The sequence below is a fragment of the Hippocampus zosterae genome, chromosome 10 (genome assembly GCF_025434085.1).
Source record: "Hippocampus zosterae strain Florida chromosome 10, ASM2543408v3, whole genome shotgun sequence".
Lineage (NCBI taxonomy): Eukaryota > Metazoa > Chordata > Actinopteri > Syngnathiformes > Syngnathidae > Hippocampus > Hippocampus zosterae.
In genome coordinates, this window is record NC_067460.1 from 23,624,537 (window position 1) to 23,645,904 (window position 21,368).

General features: G+C 46.9%; 1 protein-coding gene across 2 annotated transcripts; it reads right to left on the minus strand.

The window, feature by feature from the left end:
* Positions 1-644: 644 nt before the first annotated feature.
* Positions 645-20,693, minus strand: urb1 (URB1 ribosome biogenesis homolog). 2 transcript variants are annotated; one of them, XR_007964406.1, is made up of 39 exons: positions 20,455-20,693; positions 20,231-20,370; positions 20,007-20,158; positions 19,514-19,643; positions 19,017-19,113; positions 18,852-18,937; positions 18,444-18,569; positions 17,836-18,237; positions 17,178-17,315; positions 16,315-16,476; positions 16,104-16,236; positions 15,723-15,845; positions 15,540-15,652; positions 14,841-14,948; positions 14,400-14,516; positions 14,189-14,327; positions 13,117-13,275; positions 12,691-12,890; positions 12,247-12,459; positions 11,983-12,168; positions 10,512-11,325; positions 9,847-10,045; positions 9,566-9,752; positions 9,403-9,461; positions 8,637-8,818; positions 8,427-8,537; positions 8,138-8,201; positions 7,883-8,051; positions 7,629-7,731; positions 7,395-7,555; positions 7,196-7,307; positions 6,079-6,185; positions 5,802-5,945; positions 5,525-5,634; positions 4,649-4,822; positions 4,345-4,577; positions 2,087-2,626; positions 1,223-1,555; positions 645-1,174 (listed from the first exon to the last, which is right to left on the minus strand). XR_007964406.1 is itself a non-coding variant. In XM_052078336.1 (38 exons), the coding sequence occupies exons 1-38, from the start codon at positions 20,579-20,581 to the stop codon at positions 1,398-1,400; spliced, it is 6,678 nt and encodes a 2,225-aa protein (XP_051934296.1). In that variant the 5' UTR covers positions 20,582-20,693; the 3' UTR covers positions 645-1,397. The 2 variants fall into 2 exon arrangements, 1 of the variants encoding a protein (XP_051934296.1); XM_052078336.1 differs by having other exon boundaries at positions 645-1,555.
* Between the last annotated feature and the right edge of the window lie 675 nt (positions 20,694-21,368).

Genomic DNA, 21,368 nt, shown 5'->3' on the forward strand with positions numbered 1-21,368 from the left:
AGATGCCAAGGAAAAAACCTGCACGTTATTAAAATAAAAATATATTTTTCAAAAATGCAATTTGCACGTTATTAAAATTAAAAAAATCATTTTCAAAAGTGCATTTTGACCAACCTTGAATAGTGAAAATAAATAAGATTGTTTAAAAAAAGTAATTTATTTTTGTTGAAACAAAAAGGCAAAAATATACATGGTGAAAGTAGAGCCACGCCTCTTCTGCAAAGAGTCAAGGACAACTTTCAGTTGGGACAACGTGGCTCGTTTCATTCCTTCCACAACTTTGCTAGAGCAGCATCACTCAAAATCAGACCACAATGGGCAACTCCACCAGATTGGCTTCCACTGGATGGGAATATTATTACGGCTACGTGGATCCAGTCATTGTGGACCAGAGCAAGTTGAAATACAACAAATGTGAGTCGCATTGCTTATCTCTTCTTCTCACGTAACCAAATCCAGCCCCTCTTTCAGACTCCATCGTTATTGCATTTTGGATCTGTCTGACTGCCTTTGTGGGTATCCTCTTCATCTCCTTGAATCTCGCGTCAGTGCCGTGGTGAGTTCAAATGTCAGTTTTTCATCAAAACGGTGAGCACCTGAGTATTCAATTTTTTTTTTTAGAGAACATGTTTGCAGAAACAAAAACTCAATTCAAAACACAAATATCTCAAATCAGCTTTCCTCATTGAAATGAATGGGAATGACATTCTTCCATATCAGCTACCTAAACAATACTTAAAACATTTTTAATAAGAAAAATAACACACTACAGCAATAACATAATTTAATGTCAGGCAAAGAATGTTTGTGCAATTATGATTTCATGGTTCCACGCCTGTTGACATTGTGCTGCTCTCCTTCTGGTACATAAAAACCCAGGCGACACGTCGGTCTCGTTTCGTTGCAGGAGACGCAGATGCCGAAGTCAAAGGAGAAACGCATCATCCAATTCAGTGTGAGCGTGTCTTGTCCAGGGAAACCAAGACAACCAAAGTCTTTCTTTCTACAACAATGCGATTTATTTCAGCTCCAAATGATGGAGAAACACCCATTTACAGATCAGCAATGGAGCGACTCCCCAAGCAGTGTGGTTGCGGCCTCTCTCATACCATTTTTTTTTCCTCCGGAAGGGTTAAAAAGGGTTGCTGTGCAACCTACCTTGCATAGCAACGAACTTGCAAAACAACACTAACAGATAGCAGAATGTGTGATACAAGTTAACAGTTAATTAGAAGATCAAAGTCAACACTGTTAAATGTCACTACAACATTCCCGGAAGACGGACGCCAATAAATGGCCTTTTTTCAAGTGTACAAATTGAACTTGTTTGGTCCTGAAAAAGTCACCTTTGAACCCTGACGGTACCCAACGGGAACGCACACGATACGATGTAGCGCTCACGTTTTCACGCCGGCAAAGTCCCGACAGATGGTTGCGACGGCCGATTCACGCCCGGCTGCGATCACCATGGCGACATGAGACAGGAAGAGTTGTGGCGTGTCGGCTGCGCCCCACGCCTCGTGCACATACAACGACAGCAGAGACAGGCCCGCTTCTAGGGAGGTGGGAGAGAAAGAAAAAAAACAAAGAAAACATGCATCGTGTATTAAATTTGATGATGGTGACGAACCCGACTAAAAGTTTAATTTTAATTAAATATCCAATTTTGCGGCCCGGTAGTCCAGTGGTTAGCACGTCGGCTTCACAGTGCAGAGGTACCGGGTTCGATTCCAGCTCCTGCCTCCCTGTGTGGAGTTTGCATGTTCTCCCCGGGCCTGCGTGGGTTTTCTCCGGGTGCTCCGGTTTCCTCCCACATTCCAAAAACATGCGTGGCAGGCTGATTGGACGCTCTAAATTGTCCCTAGGTGTGAGTGCGAATGGTTGTTCGTTTCTGTGTGCCCTGCGATTGGCTGGCAACCGATTCAGGGTGTCCCCCGCCTACTGCCCGAAGACGGCTGGGATAGGCTCCAGCACCCCCCGCGACCCTAGTGAGGATCAAGCGGCTCGGAAGATGTATCCAATTTTGGAACACACCCTGGGTGACAACTGGATGCAACAAGCGAGGCTAACGTTTTAAAAGCCTTACCGCATTTCGCTTCATCCCGAGTGTCTTTTGGCCGGCAAGCAGCGACGACCGCCCGATGCATCTCCGGAAATGCCGCTCGCCTCTCCAGCAAGCGCGTCATGACACGGGTGAACAAGCGGAAGGTTTCCCCCGTGGGCATCTGGCAGACGCGATGGTAGAGGCGAAGCAGGTCTGCCTTGGGGCCGGGATCCCGCAGCAGCGCATCCACAATCTCCTCGTGCGCCATCACGCTCTCTTGCAGCCAGCGCAAGAAGCTCCTCGAGCGCTCTTCGTCGTACGAGCCCTCCACTAGCCACCTGAGGGACCACTTGGCGAGCAGGTGGGACGTGTCCACAGCAAGCTGACTGGGACACTGGCTGCCTTGTGGTTCATCGAGGTCAAAAGCCGGTCGCCAGTGCATAAAGATGCTGCCGAGAGACTCTGTGCACTGCGCTAGGAGACTCTGCTGGCGCTTTTCTGTCTCGGCGTCCTCTGACGGCTTCTCCATTCCTGTGCGGGCTGGGGAGCCTTTAGCCCGGGTCTTGACCGTCACGGACCCTCCTGTATAAATGCCATGAGGGAGGACAAATTATAATAAACACTCAAATAGTTTTCCATCTGGTATAATAAATAGTGTAGTGATGTTTTCATTAATCAATATATATCGTCGGGCGGCCCGGTAGTCCAGTGGTTAGCACGTCGGCTTTACAGTGCAGAGGTACCGGGTTCGATTCCAGCTCCGGCCTCCCTGTGTGGAGCTTGCATGTTCTCCCCGGGCCTGTGTGGGTTTTCTCCGGGTGCTCCGGTTTCCTCCCACATTCCAAAAACATGCGGGCCAGGATGATTGGACGCTCTAAATTGTCCCTAGGTGTGAGTGCGAGTGCGAATGGTTGTTCGTCTCTGTGTACCCTGCGATTGGCTGGCAACCGATTCAGGGTGTCCCCCGCCTACTGCCCGGAGACAGCTGGGATAGGCTCCAGCACCCCCCGTGACCCTAGTGAGGATCAAGCGGTTAGGAAGATGAATGAATGAATATATATCGTTGTATTAATGATGATTGTGTTTAAAGTTTGTTTATTGCATAAATGCTTGAATAACATGTTTTTTACTGAAACTCTTGAGACACATCCTGTTATTGCCGCAAACTCATGATTAAAAGCAGAAGTACATCTGCTGATAGTATGTGGAAAAAGTACAAAACAGGATGTTCTCATAAGACACAACAAAAGTAATGTGGCTGGGGGGGGGGGGGGGGGTGAGAATGGCCGCTCACCCCCTCCCTAGCACACATTATAGAATAAAAGGAGGAGGACGGAGATCATTCGGTAGAGTCTGCTGCGGGTAGCGTACGGACGCCCAGCGAGTATCGAAGCTCACTCTGCTGAGGATGTTGGCTCGCCATCCTACTGGCATACGGTAAGAGTATATCATTTTTAGCTTCATACAACTTGTTTGAACTGTGTTATCATTTCTGTGTGGGACCAATAAAGTGCCTATTGTTGGGTAGCCAGAAGTGTCTTGTCGTTATTTCTGAGTGCCTATCTCCGACGATCCTTTATAAAACTTGATATTCATTCAAATTGAGTATCAAAAGTGTTTCAAAACACCGTCATTATCTTTTTGTCTGTTGGACCACATTCCCAATAAATATTCATCACAATGCAAATGAACACCGGGCGAGGGAATCACGATGTAATCCCATTGTTGCGCAGGAAAAAAAGGGGGCGGGGCAAACAGAGCCCAAAAAAAGGACTCAAATGTGAATGGCTTAGGAAAGGGAACTAAAATATGTTTACAATTTCTTTTCCTGCATGTAATTTCCCTGAGGAGGCGGCGCAGTAGCTTGAGAACACGAAATAAAAAAAAAAAAGGCCGTATTTTTAGGTAGCGCTTTGTCAGTAGGGCTCGTTATGGCTGCATTTTTAAATGGAATGTGTAATTGCTTGTACACAAATACTTGCCTCTGTGAAATGCTTATCAAGTGTGAGTGGGGGAAAAAAAAACAAGCGGGCTGCTTAAAAGGGGCACATTAAATGTCAGATCTGATAGCTAGCCCACAATTTACATGTGAAAGTGCAGATTCTTTAAGATAAGATAAGATAAGATAAGATATCCTTTATTCGTCCCACACTGGGGAAATTTACAGCCTCCAGCAGCAAGAATGTATGTAGAAAGAAGAAAGAAGAACCCTCCTTTTTTTCCCCCCTTGCGTCTCTTTTCCCGTTTTTATTACCATTTGCCTCATTACTCATGAGGTACACCGACAAACGTCCACTCACCGGTCAGTTCCTTGACTTTGTGCTTTTCACACAAGTTCCGCACGTGGTCCAGGAGCGCCGCGTTTCCAGACAGAGTGCCCCAGCACAGCATCAGCGCGAGGGCCTCGGCCTCGGCCACGGGCTGAGCGCGCAGCGTCATTCGCTCGGCTCGCTCGCCGGCGCTCGTCCGATGCCGGAGTACGGACGAGAGGGTCTGCAGCAGCACGGCCAGCTGGGCGGCCTTGACGCCCAACCTGACGGAAGACAAACATCAGGCGTCCTCGAACGAGAGGCGCTTCCCCACGTGGGCGGGGGTGTTTATTACCGCAATCGGCGGGTGATGGCTAAAGCCACGCAGAGGAATTCGTTGATGAGCGGCAGCGGGAGACACTTTGCTGTCCCTCGTTCCTCCGTGGCGGTCTCCTTCTTCCCGAGATTTGTCGACCACAACACGTGGAGCAGTTCTATGATGGAGGCGAGCAAATGTTGCTCAAGGTTCCTGGGGGGGGGACAATGATCAATCAATCAGTGCGTCATTTGCCATTTTCCTTTCCGTTTGGCTATTTGTTTTTCCATTAATATTTACAGCCGTGATTTTAAGCCGACGCAAAAATGGAAGAAATGTTTCAGGCTTCAGGGCGGCCCGGTAGTCCAGTGGTTAGCACGTCGGCTTCACAGTGCAGAGGTACCGGGTTCGATTCCAGCTCCGGCCTCCCTGTGTGGAGTTTGCATGTTCTCCCCGGGCCTGCGCGGGTTTTCTCCGGGTGCTCCGGTTTCCTCCCACATTCCAAAAATATGCATGGCAGGCTGATTGAACACTCTAAATTGTCCCTAGGTGTGAATGTGAGCGTGGATGGTTGTTCGTCTCTGTGTGCCCTGCGATTGGCTGGCAACCGATTCAGGGTGGCCCCCGCCTACTGCCCGGAGACGGCTGGGATGGGCTCCAGCACCCCCCGCGACCCTAGTGAGGATCAAGCGGTACTGAAGATGAATGAATGAATGAATGAATGTTTCAGGCTTCAATTTCATGCTTAGGTCTAAAATTAGAAAATGGAAGGAAAAAAAAAACATCCATTTGTCTGAGTTTGAGTTCAGTATTTAATTGGTTGGAATTCCGTAACCTGGAAGTGTGCTACCATCTGCCAGATTTTATCAAGGAAAAATGCGTTTGGGGGGGGGTGGGGGGGGGGGCAAGGCTCACCTTTTTTCAACCACCTGTATGATCCACGTTAGAAGGCCGCAGCTTTTGCTCAGGTCGTACGCTGCTCTGGTCACACGTGCCGCCTGACATATCACCCGCACGATCTGCGCCTGATGGAACAAGTCGCTCCGTTTTTCACCTCGACATTTCATTGGATGGTCCAAGGCGGTGGATCGTGTGCCCTTTCGGTTGCCCAAGTCGTAATTCTGGCAACCGAAAGGGCAGCAGCCGTGATTGTTGAATATATATATGCCAACTCCAGCCTTCCGTCAACTACCTGAGCATGTTCGTCACACAAGGGGCCGCTGCCAAAGCCAAGGAGACTGTGGAAGATGCCTTGCTGGTTGCATATGTCGTAGCAGTGGCCGTCACTGATGCCTTCCTCCAGCACGCTCAGGATCCACTCCCGCTCGGTCTTGTGCTATTGCACAAACAAACAAACAGTCAGTCCACCTTCCCATGACCCACGGGGAAAAAAAAAACACACACACATCAAGGTTGAACGGTGGAGACATTCAACAGCGAGGGTTTGTTTGTGTTTTTAAGTTGGTTACCTCCAGGTCAAAGCTGTAGAAGAGCTTAAAGAATTCGGGCACCCTCCTCATGTCCAAACTCTGATGGGACAGCAGGAATCGATTCAGAACCACATACATGTAGTCCTCTGAGGGAAAGAGATGACACAGAGGGTAACATTAGATACACGAGGGGTGTCCAAACGTGTTCGGTTGACGGTCGCATACGGAAAAATGGAAGGATGAAAGGGCCGCTTTAAACTGCGTCAACTTCTTGAAACAGGCTATAGCCAGTCAAGAAAAAAAACAAAAAAAAAGATTCCATATTGTTTGTATTGTTCAACAGCGTGCTGTTAAAGGCGTTAAGGCAAAAAGTTGAGGATTTTTGCTAGTTTTTGGGGTGGCCAAAGGCCCTCGATCTCATAGAATAGATCCGGCTCTGCAGCCAAATCCCATCTCCACATTCAGAACCAAAAAAAGAGAAGAAGAAAAAATGGAGTACGGTGTCAACTTTTCAGGTACTTGAGGATCACTAATGTGACGTCTTGAATAAAAATTGAAAAAACATTTTTGAATAAAAAATAACAATCATAATAATAATAATAATAATTTTTTATCCGTTTGTGTTCATATTGTATTTAATTGAAAGATGTTTGTTGTTGTTTTTTTTCCTCTTTCTCCTTTCTTCTTTCTACATACATTCTTGCTGCTGGAGGCTGTAAATTTCCCCATTGTGGGACGAATAAAGGATATCTTATCTTATCTTATCAATCGGCCATAGAGCACAGAGTGGACGAAACTTATTTCTGCCCCTCAAATTGAACGATCTTTATTCACTACAGTGTTTTATACAGAAATTGTGTGCTTCTTGTTTTAATTATAAATGCTTTATTTGTATCTTCAAATATAGAGAAAAGTGTCATTTCTTAAGTCTTTTTTTTTTGGTCATGTCGCAGGCCACTGAAAAATGGATGGCGGGCCGCAAATGGCTCCCGGCCCCGTAGCTTGGACACCCCTGAGTTACACCAACAGACTGTATCATCCGTTCCCAACGAGCAAGGGAACTTGACTGCCTGCCAATCCATCGAGTGTTAACTCAACAAGTTGCCTGTGAGAAAAAAAACGCCATCCAAAAAGGATTTGATTGGATTTTTTTTACCAGGTTTGAGCATCAGCTGAGCCACTTTGCTGAGGTACGTGGTCAAGACAAAGGGAAGCCTCTGATTCTGCTGGCGAACGCCGTTCTTCACCATGTCCAGCAGGTAAAGCAGCTGTTGGCCAGGAGAACGTAACCAATGATTTGATTTTATTTTTTTGGAGATGACTTACAGTACATCAAAATTTTTTTTGTTTTGTACCTGGCGCCTCTCTCTGAAGCTGGCGGCCTCCAGGTGCTGGTAGAAGCAGCTCAGCACGTGGTACGCCGCCGCTCGCACCTTGGTGTCGTAGCTGCTCAGAGCCGCCAAGGTCAGGCCGAGGGCGTGGCTGGAGGCGAACTTGAGGCAGTCCACCACGGACTCTGCCGCAGGAGACGCAAGGGTGAAGGGGAAAGACGACGGGGGGCCATAAGAGCCAAAGTGGCCTTTACTCACCTGGTCGGAGGATGGCGCTGAAGAGAGGGAGGAGGAAGCAAGGGTCGTACAAACCGCTGAGATCGTTCACAGCTTTGACGTTGAACAGCTGCACTTTATCTGTCTGTAAATGTTCCAGAAATCGAGAAAAAAAAAAAAACTTTTTTAAGGTAACGAAAGAATACTTCCAAAAGTACTGAAATACATGGATTTATGTTTTAAAAATTTTTTTGTCAGATAAAAATTGTGCCGATGCAAAATTTTCCCAAGCAAACCTGAGGGATAATCGCGCGCCGCTGCGGATAGTGCGTGATGGTTCGGAGCATCTTGTCAGCGTTCAGCAAGGCCAAGAGGTCATCCGAGTGGGTCTGCTTCCACAGAGACGATCCCAAACTCTTCCTGGTTTTGTGGTGCTCCAAAGCTGCTGGCCCCCAAATAATGGACCTGTTGGAGGGAATTCCCAAAGCGTGACCGGGTTGGTCATTCGTGACCAATTAGTGACAGAAAGAAGAAATAAAAATGGTACTCACTGAAATTTGAGAAGACTGACGTTATTTTTTTCGTATTCCTGAAGGAGCAGCAGTATTGTCTGATCTGTTTCGAAAAACAAAATGCGATGAAAAAAAAACCGGAAAACCATCAACACAATTCATTGTTGTTGTATTACAGTTTGTAAAAGCTTTTGGATGACTCAACTCAAAGATGTGAAAATGGCAAAGGAAAACGCAGTTACACAGACAAAAAAATAAACGAACATAAAAGCAAAAAAAATGTTTAAAAAGTTAATAAAATTAGATTGTACAGATCTGGATTCATTACCTGTATCGCTGAGTGTGGCTCCGTATGCTCCCAAAAGTACCAAGAAATGATTCGTGTTGCACACTGTTGGACATTTCCTCACCAAGCAGAGGAGGAGTGACACCAAAGCTTCTGAAGAAGGAAAAAAAAAAAAAAAAAAAAAAACAAGTCCAACTATTCATTGAAAAGCCAGAATTCAAGTTGTCTGTTATTCTGGAGTAATTTCCGCACCTTTGGCGTGGCTCCTGTTCGAGCCAGAGTCCAACATGGTGGGCAGGAACAAGGAGTGGCTGCTGGTCATCATGTGGATGGTGGCGAGCGGGATTAGACCGGTTGGGACGTCGCTGGGCTGGTAAATCGCTTCCAAAAGGCTCCTCAGAGTGTTGAGGAAATGCTCATCTTTGTAGCGGCACCTGGAGAAGATCACACCCGCAATGATGTTCCCTTGTAAAGAAATGAACGAATAAATAAAGCAGGCATGTCCAAAGTCCGGCCCGCGGGCCAAATCCGGCCCGCGGTCGAATTTCATCCGGCCCGCGGCCCCCGTCATAAAATCAGTGCCGCCTGGCCCGCAGGTTGGGCGCAATGGAACACGTGTTGCATTGACTGAGGTCTCGTAGACCGGTGAGTGATGTTTCATAGAGTACTGCTTCCCTCTAGTGGCTAAATGAGTAATAGCATTCACTAAATGAGTAATAGCATTTAGACACTAGAGGGCATCACTCACGAGTTAACAAGACATCACTCCGTGTTTATATTGACTGATATGTCATATTTCAAATTCCTGTTTCAAATGAACCAAAAGAAATTCTTAAGATTGTTGAAATTAAAATAAAAATGGAAATGTGAAACAGACTGCCTTACTAAAATTTGTTGAACAATATTGTTGTTCAATGTAAAGAATGTCAGCCAAGGTCGGCCCCCCGACATTTTACCACATAAAATCTGGCCCCCTTGGCAAAAAGTTTGGACACCCCTGAAATAAAGACTCACTCACTTCAGTCCATTCTTCACAAAGGCGTTCCAATCGGCCGCGGCGATTTCGTCAGTCGATGTCTGCGCAGAGATGACACACGTCAAAACCAACACGAAACGATTCCATTTGGTGATTTTTTTTTTTTTTTGCAATGATTTTTCTCGCGAGTGCCCCGTTAAAGTACCACGAGTGTCTGCAGTTTTTCCAAGACGCTCCGCTCGTGGGTGAGGGTGGTTGCGGCCTGATCTTTGCCGCGTCCGTAAGAAGAGATCAGACACTTGAGGGCCGATGCGGTGACCCGCTTCCTCCACGTTACTTCTTCTTCTGGACAGTCACGCAGCTTCTCCGTGATGACGTCGACCAGCTGCCACCTGACAGGGGAGACGGGGGGGGGGGGGGGGGGGGAAGCTAGAGAATCGGACATGTTCTGAGCCCAAGACTTGTAAATGGCGTGCTGAAAGTGACCTTTCAAAACTGTCCTCCTTCTGCAGGGCATCCGGCAAGATATCCATCAAGTCCCTGATGTCAGCGATGTCTGCAGAGAGCTTGATCAGAGCCGCCAGTACTTCAACCACGGTAGCAGCTTGGGTCACATGTCCCAGAGCTGACTGGATCAACTTGGACAGGAGATTCTTTTTCAGGGCTTTTAAAACCGTTTTTTGGACTGCAAAAATATAGCAAGATACAGAATTAAATAAGATCAAGTAGAAGGTGATTTATCAAGTAAAACATTCATTCATTCATCTTTCAAGCCGCTTGATCCTCACTAGGGTCGCGGGGGGTGCTGGAGCCTATCCCTGCTGTCTTCGGGCAGTGGGCGGGGGACACCCTGAATCGGTTGCCAGCCAATCGCAGGGCACACAGAGACGAACAACCATCCAAGCTCACACTCACACCTAGGGACAATTTAGAGTGTTCAATCAGCCTGCCACGCATGTTTTTGGAATGTGGGAGGAAACCGGAGCACCCGGAGAAAACCCACGCAGGCCCGGGGAGAACATGCAAACTCCACACAGGGAGGCCGGAGCTGGAATCGAACCCGGTACCTCTGCACTGTGAAGCCGACGTGCTAACCACTGGACTACCTGGCCGCCCAGAACGTACATTTTGCTGGCAATTTCAAAACGTACCGTCTTTGGGCGTGGCCGGATCCTCCCTGGCCGCCGCTAGCAAGTACGCTTTGATCAGCGGGAGGAAGTCACCCATCATGTCGGTCATGTTCTGGAGGTTATCCGGCTGCAGGCACCATGTCTCAAAGCAGAGGCGTTGCGTTGGGGAGTTGCTCACCAGCAAGTCGGCGATGGCCAGAGAGCCACGGAGGGGACGGCGGAGGCAGCGCTGCAGCACGTCGGTGTGGATGAGCCGGGCACTTCCGGGCTCGACAGACAGCATCTGGAGCAGGAAGGCCTCCAGTGCCGGGCTGAAGCAGGACAGCAGAAGCGTGCCCAGCCCGCCCAGGTGAGCCTGCGACAGCAAGGGGCCGTCGTCCCGGTTCTGATCCCCGCTGACAATCTGCAACGCGGCCTGGCCGTAGACGCTCAACTCGCCTTGCGCGGTAACGAGCCTCTCCTGCGGCAGGAGCAGTAACGCGGACACCACGTCTCTGACTTTGGAGGGGTCCATGTAGGCGTGCAAGGAGAGGAGGGCCTGGAAAGGTCTGGACTGACTCTTGGGAGTCTGCGAAACGGTCGCCAGCAGCTCCCTGCGTACGGCTTTCCGGATAGCATCGGCGTAGGGTGCGATAAGCTCCGTGCGACCCAGCTCACGCAGGGTGGGCGCAGCCATCTGCAACAGGGTGGTGATGTCATCGCTCAGCTGAGCGCACACGCGCTTCAGTCGGACCGAGTTCAGAGAGTGCTGGGGCAGGGTGGCCAGTTCCAGAGACAGATACCACTGCTCCACGCAAGGATGCTTGAAAATGGAGCTCAGGGCTGAGAGAAGCATCTAAAAACATAAACGGAAACCATGAATGACAGTCAATGGAGGCTTCTGGGTGGCAGATTCTCCACCAGTTATGCTCAACGATGTACATCAGGCATGTCCAAAGTCCGGCCCGCGGGCCAAATCCGGCCCGCGGTCGAATTTCATCCGGCCCTCGGCCCCTGTCATAAAATCAGTGCCGTCTGGCCCGCAGGTTGGGCGCAATGGAACACGTGTTGCATTGACTGAGGTCTCGTAGACTGGTGAGTGATGTTTCATAGAGTACTGCTTCCCTCTAGTGGCTAAATGAGTAATAGCATTCACTAAATGAGTAATAGCATTTAGACACTAGAGGGCATCACTCACGAGTTAACGAGACATCACTCCGTGTTTATATTGACTGATATGTCATATTTCAAATTCCTGTTTCAAATGAACCAAAAGAAATTCTTAAGATTGGTGAAATTAAAATAAAAATGGAAATGTGAAACAGACTGGCTTACTAAAATTTGTTGAACAATATTGTTGTTCAATGTAAAGAATGTCAGCCAAGGTCGGCCCCCCGACATTTTACCACATAAAATCTGGCCCCCTTGGCAAAAAGTTTGGACACCCCTGATGTACATCCTCCAAAATTTGAAATCATAACTCAAAGTGTGTCAACGCGTTTTTGTTCCTCACCCGCTCTTTGTCGGCCTCAACAGTGGAGGACTGGTTGACGTCCAGGAAGAACTCTGATCCATCTCGGCTGTTTTGTTCTGTGGGCTGAGGCCGCGAGGGCACCCGCCAGCTTTGGAGCTTGTCCACCAGATCTTGGAGCAATTGCATTAAGCTCTTCAAAATGGCCAAGCCGGTGTTTGGTGTAAACTGTGCAGAAGCGAACCAAAATAAATAAACGAATGAGCATCAGAACTATCTTTTTGGGGTTTTTTTTAGCTCTCTTACCGTGCCAAAGTTGTCCACTGCTGATTTGATGTAGAGCAGAATCTGCTTGATAGAGAGTAGATGGTCAGCAGCCGACATGGAAGCGATGGCAACCTCCACATTTGTCCTGAAGGTGTCCTTCAGCACGGAACTTAGCCCATCCAGATATGTCGCTTTCAATAGAGCAGTGAAGGATGACGGTGTTTTGTATGGCTGACATACTGATGATTTAAACTGTAAGAAGAAGAAGAAGAAGGAAAAAAAAATGTAGCGGCCACTTCATTAGGGACTTTATGACATAATAGGTCTATCACCTGGCAAACTAACTATCATTTCTGTCCAAGATGGACACCAGTGAACCAAAAGGGCAGGAGAAACGACATCATGCAAAAACTTTTTTTTCTCCCCAAAAAATAAATCAATCCAAATGGCATATTTAACTTCAGGCCCACAACTGAAACTGACCAGCTCCACATGACACGGCTGCGGCAGCCACTTGGAGTAATATCGGTGAAGCTGCACGATGGAGATGTGTGCAGTAACGGGCGGCTCGGAGGACACCAGCTCTTTGTCATACTGCAGCAGACCCAAGCACAGCGGAAGCGGCTCCCGCTGGCTGTGCAGGATGTGACAGAGCACGGTTGACAGGTACTCAAAAACAGGCCCTATGGGAAGTGAACACACACACACACATGCACACACTATCATTTGAAATCTTGCTTTCACATGGGAAAATAATTCTGGCAAATTTTGAAGGTAGAGGAAAAAAAAAACAGAAGAAATCAATGTGGTCTTGTCTCAGGAAACAATAAAAGGACCGGTTGAGCATGTTGAACAGTGGAGACGAGTTGGATATCTTCACAATAATTTCAGAAAGGAAGTGCTCGTCACCTTTGTCCGGAGAAAGTTGGTTGCGGGCCTCCAGAGCGGCAGGGACGGCCACGCTGAAAGGGAACGTCTGAACAACAACGTCCTCACTGAGAGGTGGCCCGAACTCGTCGGCGTCGCCTTCGTTGCCCTCCATGATGATGTCCAGCATGTCCAGGACATCTGGCAGCAGAGAGACGGGGGGATGCGCTTAGACAATCCAAACAAAACTAATTTGAAATGTTTCGCTTCCCAAAGTCAGGAAAGCCCCAATTGTCGGATTGTTGTCGAGGAGATTCCCTGAAAATTCAGAGATGTGTTTACATCTTTAAAAATGAATGAATAAATATGAGTGTAAAGCCTCTGGCAGTGGGATTTTAGCTAGCTAGCTAGCTAGCTAGCTAGCTAGCTAGCTCTCTCTCTCTCTCTATATATATATATATTTTAAGTTTTTTAAAGTTGTGATGGACTTGAAAACATAGTTCATTTATTATTTTTTTTCTCCCTGCTAATATTTTTGAACTGAATTGATCATTTCATTGTTTTTGTATATTTGTGAATCTAATCTCAATGAGTCATTCTTATTGTAAATTGTACTGAGATTCATCCATTTTGTGTTCATATTGCATTTAATTGAAAGATGTTTGTTGTTTTTTTTCTCTTTCTTCTTTCTTCTTTCTACATACATTCTTGCTGCTGGAGGCTGTAAATTTCCCCAGTGTGGGACGAATAAAGGATATCTTATCTTATCTTATTTTTTATACCGTATTTAGCGACGGTCGCTCGCTACGGCAAATTTTCATTCATCGCAGGTGAACGGCCACTCTCTGTAATGTGTTTCCCCGAGTCATTCCCCGCAATAAAAAGCGTTTGTGAGCGCAGTGTACTATTAGTCACGACACAAGCTAACAGCTAGCCTAGCTTTTCGCTTGTCGCCAAATGCAGATAGTCCACTTTATACATACATACATGCTGATTTATATAGCGCTTTCACAACAGCGGCAGCTGTAACAAAGCGCTTAACAAAACATTTAACATAACTTTTTTGCTAACATGTGCGCAAATGCCCAATCACGAGACATTTTAAGAGGCTCACCGTCGATGTGGGACACACACACACTGGCGGCGTCTCCCTCCTGACTGCTCAGGTTGGACTGCTGGTATGCCGCCTCCTGCACCAGGCTGGCGATTTGATCTGTGTACGTGTGTGAATGGCACACAAGCTTGATGAACACCTAGAAAGAGGAAATTGATCATTTATTGACACCGCGATCATTCTCTGAGCTAACATGGACGTGCTTGCTCACTCTGTCCAAGAACTGGATGACTGCCTCTTGTTGGCTGCGCTCTACTCGGTCCAGCTGGTCCAGCCAGAGCTCCAGTTCAGCCCAGGTGTGCTCAAACACACCGCTATCCTTCAACACCTGAATAAAGATCCCCGCCCGCCCCCCATATGTGTTGGTTACAGCCAGAAAGAAAAATCATCTCAAATTTTCCATCACACTCACTACGGTAGCACGAGTACACACACATGGTTGTCCACTTTGAAAATCCGTCAGCTAGCTAATGTGTTCCCCCCGACCACCGAGCGCTTGTAGCTTTCTTTCATATGCGACTTGAGCTTGAATTGTGAAAGCATGACTCAGTGACCGCCGTTTGCGTCACCGTAAAAAAAAAAATGGAGGGTACGTGCAGAACCCCCATTAGAGCACTTTTCCCGCAGATATACAGTACAACGGGTGCCTCACTTTAACAACAAGCATGCGAGTGGAGGTCTTGAGTTGGGCGTTGCGACTGCCAACAAACATCTTGAGGAGCAGATAGAGCACAGACTTCTCGTTGTCAGCCGACGCTTCCTGTGGAAAGAGAAAGGCACAACCAAATGACGGCAAGACGAGAATTCGCGAGGAGCCACGATGAGGGTGGCAAAAACGTTTGCATTCGGGGTACGATTTTCCTGAACTCCGTTTTCAGCTTTTGCAGGCAATACGGCTGTGACGTACATCTGTTGATTTTTTTTTTTTTTGTAGAGAGAGAGAGGGGTGGAGTCAGTGTGAGAGGCCCGCCCCTTCAAAACGAATTTCAATTCTTGAGTCTCTGGGTATTTTGATGAACATAAGCCACAGACGCATTCTTGCCACCGACTGAGCGGGCGGGACAAGAGCTGATCACTCGCAGGCGTTGCTATGAAGATTTTTTTCATTTTCATCTTGTTAAATGGACTTTTATATCATTGAAACTAACATTGGATGTTGCAATATTGTGTCAAATGTTGCCGACTCGGCATCCACTGCAGCCTGATCATCCTGGAAGAGGGATTTCCCCCACCCGCGGCCCCTTCCCGAGATTTCTGATTTTGTGACTTGACTTGGGAAAGCCAGGAGCTTTTCTGACATGTGAATAAAAATGTATGCCTAATATGTCTCCTTTTTCCACATTCTTCTTACCTGAAGACGGAACCACGAGAATTTGCTGGTAGGAAGGTCTAAGGCCAGCTGTAGTATCAGATGCTGCAAGATGGGGGCGATCCCCACGTTCACGCCTCCCTCTGACACGATCCCTTCAGGAAAAAGGAAAAAAAAGGCGGGGTTTCACTGGAGTTCCGATCGTCCAGAAGTTAAGCGCATTACCTTTGAGCAGCTTGCTGAAGTCAAACTTGCACTGAGTGACCAAGTACGGCACAACTTTTTGGTACAGACCGACCACCTGCAGGATGAGCGCTTTGAGCAGGATGATCTCGGGGGTGTCAGGAACTGCAACACATTTTGTCCACTCAGCTGTGAGGATTCCATTAGAACAGGGACGCCCGACTTTATTTTAATCTTCGTTTTCACGAAACACACAATCCAAGATAACTGAAAGTCATCCGCCAGCTCTTGTTTTGGATCTCCTACTTTGGTGCGCTGGCCTTCAAAAGGCTGCGGGCCGCTGGTCAGCGACTGGCTTCGCCCTTTTCACATCTGGATATTCAGAGCAACAAAGAACCAATCATTCATACTTTTCACATGTACCTAATAAGCTGGCTTGCTCCTCTTGATCCGGTCGTTGTGCGCTCCCTCCCATGTTGGTCTGAATTCCTTCCCCTTTGTCCTTCTTGGTGAGTGACTGCCACTTTGAAACGACGCTCATCAGATCGGGCAAAATCTAGCAAAAGCAAGACGACGTTAGAAAAGAAGCATCTCAATTCGTCGGTTATTAAAAATGACATTTTATCGCGTTCACCTTGCAGAGCATCTCTCTGTACTGTTGCACCAGGTCGGCCATCGCGTCCGGCGAGTACACGTCTGAGCGATGGTCCGCGAGGAACTCGATGTTCTTGTTGACATTCTCCAAGATGAAGCTCATCATGGCGAAGGTGGTGAGTTGCACCGCCGTGTTGGCAAACTATCGAAAAAGGAGACAAGAGAATTCTTGGTGGAGTTCAGGGATTCTCAGTTTGGGACTCTGTTGGTATTCAGCGTGCAGTGGAATTCTTAGCAATGGACAAAGAAACCGTCTCAAATGCCGTCATATCTAGACCAGGGGTGTCAAACATACGGCACGCGGGTCGGAACCGGCCCGCAAGGAGGTTCGATCCGGCCCGCGGGATCATTTCAAAGTGAAAAAAATGACACAGAATTAATATTTTAAATAAAATGCAATTCGTGGATTATCCGCTAGGGGGCACACTGTTTTGATCAAAGCAGAAGACAACATTGTTTTGATCGGGGAAGAAAACAGCAGTCTCAGTCTGTCACGGAGATTGAGCCAACGCAGCAAATGATATAAAAGCGCCAATCAATGCTTCTCGAGACCAAAACAAAGGAAATAGATGATATTTTGGTGATTCATACCACAATATGGTATAGCGGTAATGGCTCAGCCCACTTGACAACTACCGAGTCCGTATGCGGCCCACAATGTGAAATGCGTTTGACAACCCTGATCGAGACGCATGGCACTCAGGGGACAAATCAGTTGGTTTTTCTTCCCCTATTGAAAATATTCCGTTATATTTAACTTTCAAACTTGCAATATTCATCTTCCCCAACTGTCTGGTTTTCAAACGTGTAGTTACAGCAGCGGGCGTTTGACGGGACGCTTACGTTGAGGCCCTGCGTGAAGAAGGCCTTGTTGCAGACGGGAGGCAGCGAGATCACCGCGATCATGGAAAGCAGACGAGGGAGAGGAACCAGCTCGCCGCTTTGGAATAGAACGCTGACGTCCGGCTGCGCCTCGTAGATCTGACGTGGAAGGACCAACAATGATATTGAAGATATGATCCATCCATGCTAACCAGTCTTTTTAGTTTATTCATTCATTCATTCATTCATTCATTCATCTTCCGTACCGCTTGATCCTCACTAGGGTCGCAGGGGGTGCTGGAGCCTATCCCAGCTGTCTTCTGGCAGTAGGCGGGGGACACCCTGAATCGGTTGCCAGCCAATCGCAGGGCACACAGAAACGAACAACCATTCGCACTCACACTCACACCTAGGGACAATTTAGAGTGTTCAATCAGCCTGCCACGCATGTTTTTGGAATGTGGGAGGAAACCGGAGCACCCGGAGAAAACCCACGCAGGCCCGGGGGGAGAACATGCAAACTCCACACAGGGAGGCCGGAGCTGGAATCGAACCCGGTACCTCTGCACTGTGAAGCCCACGTGCTAACCACTGGACTACCGACCGGGCCGCTCTTTTTAGTTTAGCCACAGCACATTCATGTCACTGTTTTTCCATTTCTATTTCCACTGCTTTTCACCTTCTTCAGAAGCCTGACATTGTCCTGCCAGGCACTTGTGAGGCGGGGCGAGTACGAGTACTGCGTCTCCTTGAAGTATCGCGTCAGGATGTCCGGACTGGCGTTGAGCGTGCGGACCAGCAGCTCGGCCTGCAGCTCGTCCTCAGTTGCCTGCTTCAGGCCCACCAGGAACTGAAGCAGCACGATATTGCCGGCTCTGCCCAACAAAGCCAAAGTTGTTACCAGCGATGCGTTCTGCACTCTGGGTTGAGTATAAACCCGTCGTACTTGCCTGCCGGCCGTGCCGAAGCTGGAGTCGTGGAAGCTGATGCCGTACTTTCGGGAGCAACACAATTCTAGGAGGAAATTGTGAGCCATTTCCCGCACCACTGATAGGCCAGCGTTCTCCGAGTCATCGTCCATCTTTTAACGTAGAAAGAGCGTTTAGAAAAGCACTTGAAAGTGGCTGGAATTGTTGTGGTAAATTTCCTTGGGAATTTGAGATGGGGGGGTTGGGGAGTGCGTGCGATTTCGCAAATATTCCAAATTGCAAAGTTTCCGCAGGCAATGACAAAGAGAATTCAGTCCAACACCAGCGAAGCTTTTATTCAAATAAGACAAAAACTTACGTTCTCCTCATCCACGGTGACGTCCACGATCCCGTCCCATTTATACAGCGACGCGATGTGGGCCAACACGGCAGCTGTGAAAAAACGCACCTTTTGCGTTTTGCTGATGGCCTTGTTTAACACAACCTGCGATGAGACAAAACGCAGAAAATATCATCAAGGATGATACAATCTAGAGAAGGTCAAATATTAGCTGCCTTGCGCCACATGCACAGATCCACACACAAATTGACAAGTGTAATTCGGCGGCTTGGTGATGAAGTGCTGCTTTCACGGGTGAAAATACAAGGATTGTTTTGATTGTCTGCGGGTCTTGTTTTTTTTTTTTTTTTGTCAAATTCTAGCCTGGTGGTAGACGCTCGGCTTGACTTCTCATCTCTACCGGACGTACTGAAAAGATTTACTTACTCTGGTCTTCAGCGTGGATAAGATCAGATTGACTATGGACAGCCTGTCGTCCTTCAGCCCCGTGCTGAGAATCTCGGGCAGAAGCTCTGTCGCGACAAAATTGACACATTGTTCAAAGCAGGCCTAAAAAAAAATGTTGCTTGCCGATTAGCACTGCGGGCTGACCTTTGACCTCGAGAATCTGTCCAATTGTCGCGCTGTCCCCCGAAACCAAAAAGGAGAGGGCAAACTGGATGAAGGCCATGCGGATGTCGGGTCCTCCCTGGAGAAAAAAAAAGGAAAGAAGTGCGCTCCTGTGAGGCCGATTAATTTTGTTGTTGCAGTAGAACAAGAACATCAAAACTTTTTCCATACAGGAAAACGTAAAGAATATGTGAAACCTGCTCAAGTCAATCCAATATATACATGTTAATGGAGGCAAAGTGTATTGAAAGACATCCATGTTAAGCACCACCTGGTAATAAACGCTGAACCGCTTATCTCTCGATATCAAACCTGATATCATAGACTGAAAATCTATGATTTTCATTCGATCATATTCCGATATCATTCGATCGATCATAGACCGATATCAGACTGAAAACAAAAATGTTTTCAGTCTATGGCAAAATAAAGGAACTGATCACACTGTTCTAATACTTTTGGAGGAGAGCGTATCTCACCTTCTTATCTTTTCTCCTGGCCAGCCCGGCGAGGTTCTTATTGAAGTAAATGTGACTCTGAATCTCTCTGGCAGCTTCGGGACCTTGAGATATGGAAGCCGACAGGAAGCTCAGGCACTGACGAACTAATCTGTGGAGAACAAATCATCATAACAGCTGCTGTTTCCGGAAACATGTCTGTGAGCAAGTGGTTTGTCATTTTGCCCAACTGGGAGGCACTTTACATAATTACTGACGCCACCCCGAGTTTTACCGCCCATGACCTGGGAGGATAGGCTGGGTGAAGATTCGGACGCAGGCCCCCAAAAGCTAATGCTACTTTCCACTACGTTCCCTAGTGATTATGGTACGTTTTCAGGCCACACTAATCCCGAATATATTCTGACAAATCATTTATGAAAACACCAGCAAATTGTTTTAATGTACGCGTCACGGTTCACCTTTCAAGCCAAGCAACATCCGAATTGATGCAGTTTGCGTTGAAGCGACAGACCTGTGATTTTCTGAATGAAAGCAGCCTTGAATCCGCTTCATGTGACTGGAAATGGTCTTTTTCACAATGGCGTTGCCCACCATATTGAAGTGGGACAGGTCACTGGCAGTTCTTAGCAGAATCATCTCCAGACTCTCGAAGATCAGCACCATCTGCACAGCGAAGATCCAGTTATTAAACGCTAATTTAGGACACGGTGAAGTACGATATTAAGCCCAAGTCACCTCTCTTTCATTTTGTTTCTCTCCTTCCAGCAATTTGAATATTTCTGCACACTCCATGGAGATTTTAATGTAACCTTCAACCACATCATACAATTCGGATGACGGAAGCTTCTTGGCAGTTGATATGAAGGTCTGAAGTCCTGGAAGCGACCAAAGATAAACATAAATTACTTGAGATTTTTATGATTAATAATACATTGATTTTTTTTAAGTAAATAACTTACCCTTCATAGCCATGGTGGGATCCTTCAGCATGTTTTTAAAAAGAGTCCCGTTAAACTCTGTCATCTTCGCTTTCTTGGCCACCGTGTTGGGCTCCGCCACGTCCTTATTCGGACGCTTCTTACCCATTTTTAAATGTCGACACTACCTAATTAATACAAAATAAACTCTTATTCAAGTGCCATCAGAGGAGACCATTCATCCACGTTGTGGCGTAAACAGAGACGAGCCGTCCGACGGAATTGTTGCCCGGTAAGAAACATGAACTGATTGCAGAACTGTTCCTCACGGTGGCCGACAAATCGTCACCTTTTTGTTTTGAAAACAGTAAAGGATCCGCTTAAAAACATTTTACAAATTTTACAACATTTTACAAAGCTAGATAGAAGTAAAAAAATCATTGTAATTTTAAGTAAACTCAAGAACCATTGAAAAAAAGGTTAAGACTAGAAATTAGTAAGAAAATATAATTAAACGTGAAATTTAAAAAAAAAATCATTTCTTATTTTAACTTATAATCAAAGAATCTCAAATGTTCTTTCTTAAATGAATATTGCAATAAAACAGCTTAATTAAAAATGCAAATTGCTTTCCAAGTTGCCATTCATCCCTGCAACCACTAAGCGTCACTTTTGCTCACTGCATCAAAATTGGGATTGTCATGTCACAGTCAATCTCACCCTCATATTTAACTGACATCCAGCAGTTTTCCAGACCACACAGGAAAACATCCTTCATACTTCTAATTTAATCCAGTCACACTCATAACATTTATTTTATATAATCAATACTGTGTGAAGACTTGAATATTATCGAACTGCACAGAAAACAACAACAAAAAAAAGGAAGTCAGATTTTCATCAGTATTTTCAAAGTAAAGGCTATTTACACACTAAGGCTTTGCATGTGGTGTTCG